Source organism: Limulus polyphemus, unplaced genomic scaffold, assembly GCF_000517525.1.
Source record: "Limulus polyphemus unplaced genomic scaffold, Limulus_polyphemus-2.1.2 Scaffold3095, whole genome shotgun sequence".
NCBI lineage: Eukaryota > Metazoa > Arthropoda > Merostomata > Xiphosura > Limulidae > Limulus > Limulus polyphemus.
The window spans coordinates 82,262-87,765 of NW_013668705.1; the positions used below are offsets into that span (position 1 = coordinate 82,262).

Sequence of the window (5,504 nt, forward strand, 5' to 3'; positions counted from 1 at the left end):
GGCATATTATACTACATTGTTTTTTGAATAGAGAATTGTCATTTTCTTTGTTAGTACAAACTTCATTCCCCTAGAAAAGATAACGACTAACTTGGATGAACTTGTAACAGCTCTTGTCACATAGTTAGAAAGCCAGAAAAACTGTGATAGTTATGAGAAATTGTCTGCTTTTTGCATGTTATTATCCTATATTCTTTGGTGCATTATTTAATTAAATAAAACTTATTTAGTGCATTACTACCATTAGAACAAAAAAAAGTAGGGTTAAGTGTCATTGACAGTCAACAGCAAAAAAAAAGAAGACCCTGGTAAGTACTTTATTTCTTGTTTTTCATGTTTATTCCTTATTTATTATCATAAAAGTAACTAAAATGTAAAAATAGTTTAGGTTAGATTAGGTAAAATAACTACTACTAATAATACTATAATAAAAGTGTTTCACGAGTCATGCACACGAGCAGCTCAATGGTTATATATAATTCAATAGCAAAATGTGAGCTGCACATGCTCCAAGTTATTTACAGCTTATAATGGCATGAATGGTAGTAGTTAGATATAGCTCAAAGGGCAATAAAACAACAAAATTTAAGTATAAATAGATGTATACTGTTACCAGTTTGAAGCCATATAGAATAAATAAATGTACTTCCATGTTACAATTTGAAGTCACTCTAGAAAGAAAAAAGGGTAATTTAGATTTATTTCGATTTTTTTTGGTGGTTAACTCTATTGGCCTGGATACACTTCACTGTGCATGATACAAAGATTTAGTGTCTTACATTCAAAATTTTATTAAACTACTTTTTGTTTATGTTATACCAATTAGAATAGCATAAAATCTTAGCTAATAATCCATACATGTTTTAAGTTCTTAATTCTACAAGGAAATATATAAAAAAATCCTGAATTTCCACTAGTGCGACACATTTTGTCTTAGCATATCTCCATCCCTATTTTATCCGTCACCCCTCGAAAATAAGTAATAATAATAATATAATTAAAATGGTTCACTAGGCACATATGCGAGTAGCTCTTGGGTAATGTAATTTGATAGCGTAACATGAGCTGCATGTTCCCCCAACATGATTTACAACTTATAATGGCCAGTATAGCAGTTTGACACAGTTCAAAGGGCAATAAAACAATATAATTTAATTATAAATACATTTATAATGTTACAAACTTTGAGCAACTTAGGATAAAGGAACGTAGTTTCAGGTTACAATTTGATGTCATTCTAGAAAGAAAAGAAGGTTAATTTAGGTATATTTCGATTTTTTTTTTTGTGGTTACGAGGTCAGACGAATTGACCAATCCTGTCTTGAGATAGGTTAGAGAAAATAACATATAAACTATAAGGATTTAGTGAAAAAAAAACGTTTGAAATGCATTTAGGAGGTTTTACGGATTACACAAAGGATATTTGAGAGTTTTGAGATGATGAAAAGTATTTTTAATTTTTACATGAAAATTACTTTGCACACGGATTATTCAAAACAAATACTTAATATATTCATGGACAAAATTTTATTTTATTTTATTAGAAATGCTTCACTAAGAAATATGACTTTTTGTATGTGAAAGACTTGTAATATTAACTGAAAGACTGCCAAATTTAGTGAAGATATACCCAATATATATAGAGTTATAAAAATTAAATTTATATCAACTTTAAATGAGTACAAAAGGTCACATGACTCAGTGAAATTGACCAACCCCGTATTGGGAGAGTTAAGAGGTTCGTCAAATTGACCAAACTTGTATAGTTAGGGTAGAGAAACTAAAATGTTTTACTGCAAAGAAACATTTGAAATGTATTTAGGAGGTTTTAGAGATAATGCAAATGAAATTTGAGATTTTTGAAATGAAGTATTTTTAATCTTAACATGAAAATCACTTTGCATGCAGACTAGTAAACAAAATACTCGATATATTTACGAACAAATCTTTTTTACTTTATTAAAATTACTTCACTAAAAAAATATTTTTTTTATGTGAAAGACTTGTAATATTTACTGAAAGTTTCCCATATTTTGTGAAGATATACATACTATGTTAAAAGTTAGTAGTATCAAAACTATAAAGACTTTAAATGAGTACAAAAAGGTCACGTGGTCGGTGAATTCAACTGAGCCCATGTTGAAAGATTTAGCTAAAATATAAAAGTAAGACCTAAATGTAATTTAACTGCCTTTCAAACTAATATGCATAAGGCAAGAAAAAATAGCCAAGTGTTAAGAACAATGATCTCCAACAATGTAATTAGTGATTGTACACATTCATACTAATGGTTACATCATTTGAAATTACAGATAATGAATGGGAAATCTGCTCTTGCTATTGGTTATAAGCATGGCATTCAAGTCTAAAAAATGCCATTGCTTAACAATAGACTAACTTGGAAAGTGGACATGGCTTCTATCAGAGTGGAGAATGATTTAAGCTTTTTCTTGGAATGTTTACAGTTGTAATGTGAAACTCTTGATTGGAATTTAACTTTGTACACATAGAAGCTCGTGTAGACTGTTGTAAAGGTACTGATACTAAGCTGAATAGAAACAGAAGAAACTAAAGGTAAGATAGTTTAACTGATACATGTGATATGACAACAAAACTGAAGTTTTAATTGTTTGTTTCAGAGGTTTCTTTCGAAATAAAGAAATAATATCTTTGATAATATAAAACTTTGAATTATAACATATTTGATGATGCTAATTTCATTAAATTACATTGATAGTAAAGTGGTTTAACTAGATTTTGAATGTAACTCAGTAATATTTTTTGTGACATGCACAGAAAGGAATTTAAAGGGTGTGGTTGTAATCACAGGGTTAACTTGATTTTTTATGAAATGTTTCAGAAATAATTGCAAAATATTTATAATAAAGTTAAGATTTTAATACAAAACATCTTCATATATTACAATTTAGTTTTTTGGAGTGTTTTATTGAATATCTATCAAAATTACATGTCTTCCATTAGAAAAAATATTATAACCACATTTGAAGGTGTACTAGTACTTCACATATTATAAATTCATTCATTAAAAAAAAAGCAATACCTAGATAATGAAGACTGTGATGAAGAATTTGAAGCAGATCCTGGAAGAGAGAATGCATTCAGTCCCCCACTTCCAGGAACCTGTAAAGTACTAGGAGGATGGAAAACTGATCGATGATCAAAAAGAATCTGGACATGGCTGGCATCATCAGAAGAGTGACCTCAAAAATTACAATGTATATTCAGAATTAAGATTTGTGAGTTGGAACAACCTGAAGTTTTTAATAATAAATACATATCATTTTCATCAAATCTAAAAATAAATTGCAGCTTCAAAGAACCTACTCTAAGCAATCAGCTTCTGCCTAGAACAACCATTAAAAACATTGAAGGTAAGTTTTATCCAGTTAACACTGCAGTGCACAAAATAACCAACAGCACCAGCCACAATTGCCCCAGTGCTCAAACTGCTTGCTGTGGTGCTTCTGCATTGGGGAATTGAGAAAAAAGTTGCCTGTAAGCCTACCAGCTACCGCCAACATTGCTTGTCGTTGCTTCACCAAAACATCTGATCTATAACCCATTTACACCCTTGCTCAGTGACAGCTCATCCATTCTGTCACAGTTCAATTTCATTCCATATAAAGGTTGTATTAACAAAGAATTCTGTGTGATATATGCAAGAATTGTTGATAAAATGCATAAATAACATCACCATGTTTCTAAAATGTAGATATATCAAGATCAATTAGTTTAAATTACCCAAAGTTTTTTATATAATACAATGTGAGAAACATCCTAATGCTTCAAGCATTCTCTTAACAAAAAGCCCAAATGCATATATCCAAAAGCCATAGGAGTTAAGTAACAAGAAGCAAATTATCCACTTGTTTCACCACACCCTCCAATTGAGAATATAAACAGTGTCGTCACCACAATAAAACTAATTTCATCTTATCATTCTCTGGGTTTTCTTATTATTTATTCCCTATTGGGTTTCAGACTTTGTGAAGTAAAGCTATAATAATTAGAACTTTTATAATAATGAATATATTTATATTATTCTAACTTTATTTGACTTTTATTTAGGTTACTTTAGGACTATACTGTCATCACTGATTAATCCATAATACTATTATTATGGTAGTGGAAACCTTCTTTCATGTGAGAAAAAACAAGAAAAGTTTGGTTACAGTGTTACATAACTAATTTTTAAAAAGTTGACATATATCATACCATCATCATAAAAAGAAAACATTAGGGTGGCTATCACAGTGAAGTGAAACAGTGTTGTTAAGGCAATAATACTATGATATCAGAATATATTTTCTGGTTTCATTCTTATTTACTCCCTTATGGTTTTCAAACTTTTTTAAGATAAAGTTATAAAGTTTTATTTTACAAAGCAAATTATAGTTATTCTAATTTTCACGTTGTTTGACTTTAAATTTAGGTTACTGAAAAATATTTTAGTTTTTACTTTGGCTAAGTATGCATTTACATAATAAATGATACGAGTTATAATGATTTGTTTCTCTTGGTTATAGAGCATTTCATTAACTGTATAATTATACATACAACACTTAAGGCTCCAACATTGTCATTAACATGCTTAAAAACATGTAAAACAAGAGTCAGTCATCTGGAATAAAACATCAGGTGACTGATAAATTAACAGATCTTTCATTGTTTCTAAATGTTCAACAACACACAAACTTAACACAGAGCTTTGAGATACTGAATATCCCATAATACTACTGCACTTAAAAAAAAAAAGGTTCCTACATTAACCCGATGACTATCGGCTACTAACTTTTTTAGTAGGCAATGTAAGCCTTGCTATATTTCATTCCAACAATAAAACTAGTGGACGAATATTTTCGAAAATTCATAAATACTTTGACAAATGTTGGTAGTTTAAGAAACATAAAGCCTATTACTTTTAATAAATTTAGTTTTTTTGCATTATGATCTTTAATATCTTGGAAAATTACATTAGGAAATCGTACTTATAAGAAATGATTACAATATTTATATTTGTTACAGATTTGAACTTATTACTTTTAATGTTTTAGTACATTATTTTGAAATTCCCAAAACATTGTATCCTCCATAAAATGCAAATTTTATCTATTTTTAATTTTTTTAATAATCACGTATACTTCTTATGGTTTCAAGTAATATACAAACCCGTAAATAATATTTCAACATATGTCCTATATGTTGTTTCAGAATAGAGACAAAACTAATTGCCACTACTAACAAATGTATGAAACAGTTTATAGTACAGGTGGTTTCAATAAACACCACCTGAGCCTGACCCCTTGTTACTTGATACATCCTGTTAGAAGAGATTACCAAAGATACAGACACCATAAATTACAAAGAAAATTATTTTACAGCACTGAAAAGATTAGTCCTGGTCACATTCCCAACAGCTTCCTTGTATTATTTAGTATTTAGCCTGTTTCACAACCAACATATGGGTTTTATTGTTGTCACTA

General features: G+C 29.3%; 1 protein-coding gene across 1 annotated transcript in view; it reads right to left on the reverse strand.

Moving 5' to 3' along the window:
• LOC106468642 (MAP kinase-activating death domain protein-like) overlaps positions 1 to 5,504 on the reverse strand; it is a 138,202-nt gene that overhangs the window by 78,771 nt on the left and 53,927 nt on the right. The window contains exon 13 of the mRNA XM_022396995.1: positions 3,062 to 3,221. Within this exon, the coding sequence (XP_022252703.1) occupies positions 3,062 to 3,221 (160 nt within the window). The remainder of the gene's footprint in view (positions 1 to 3,061; positions 3,222 to 5,504) is intronic.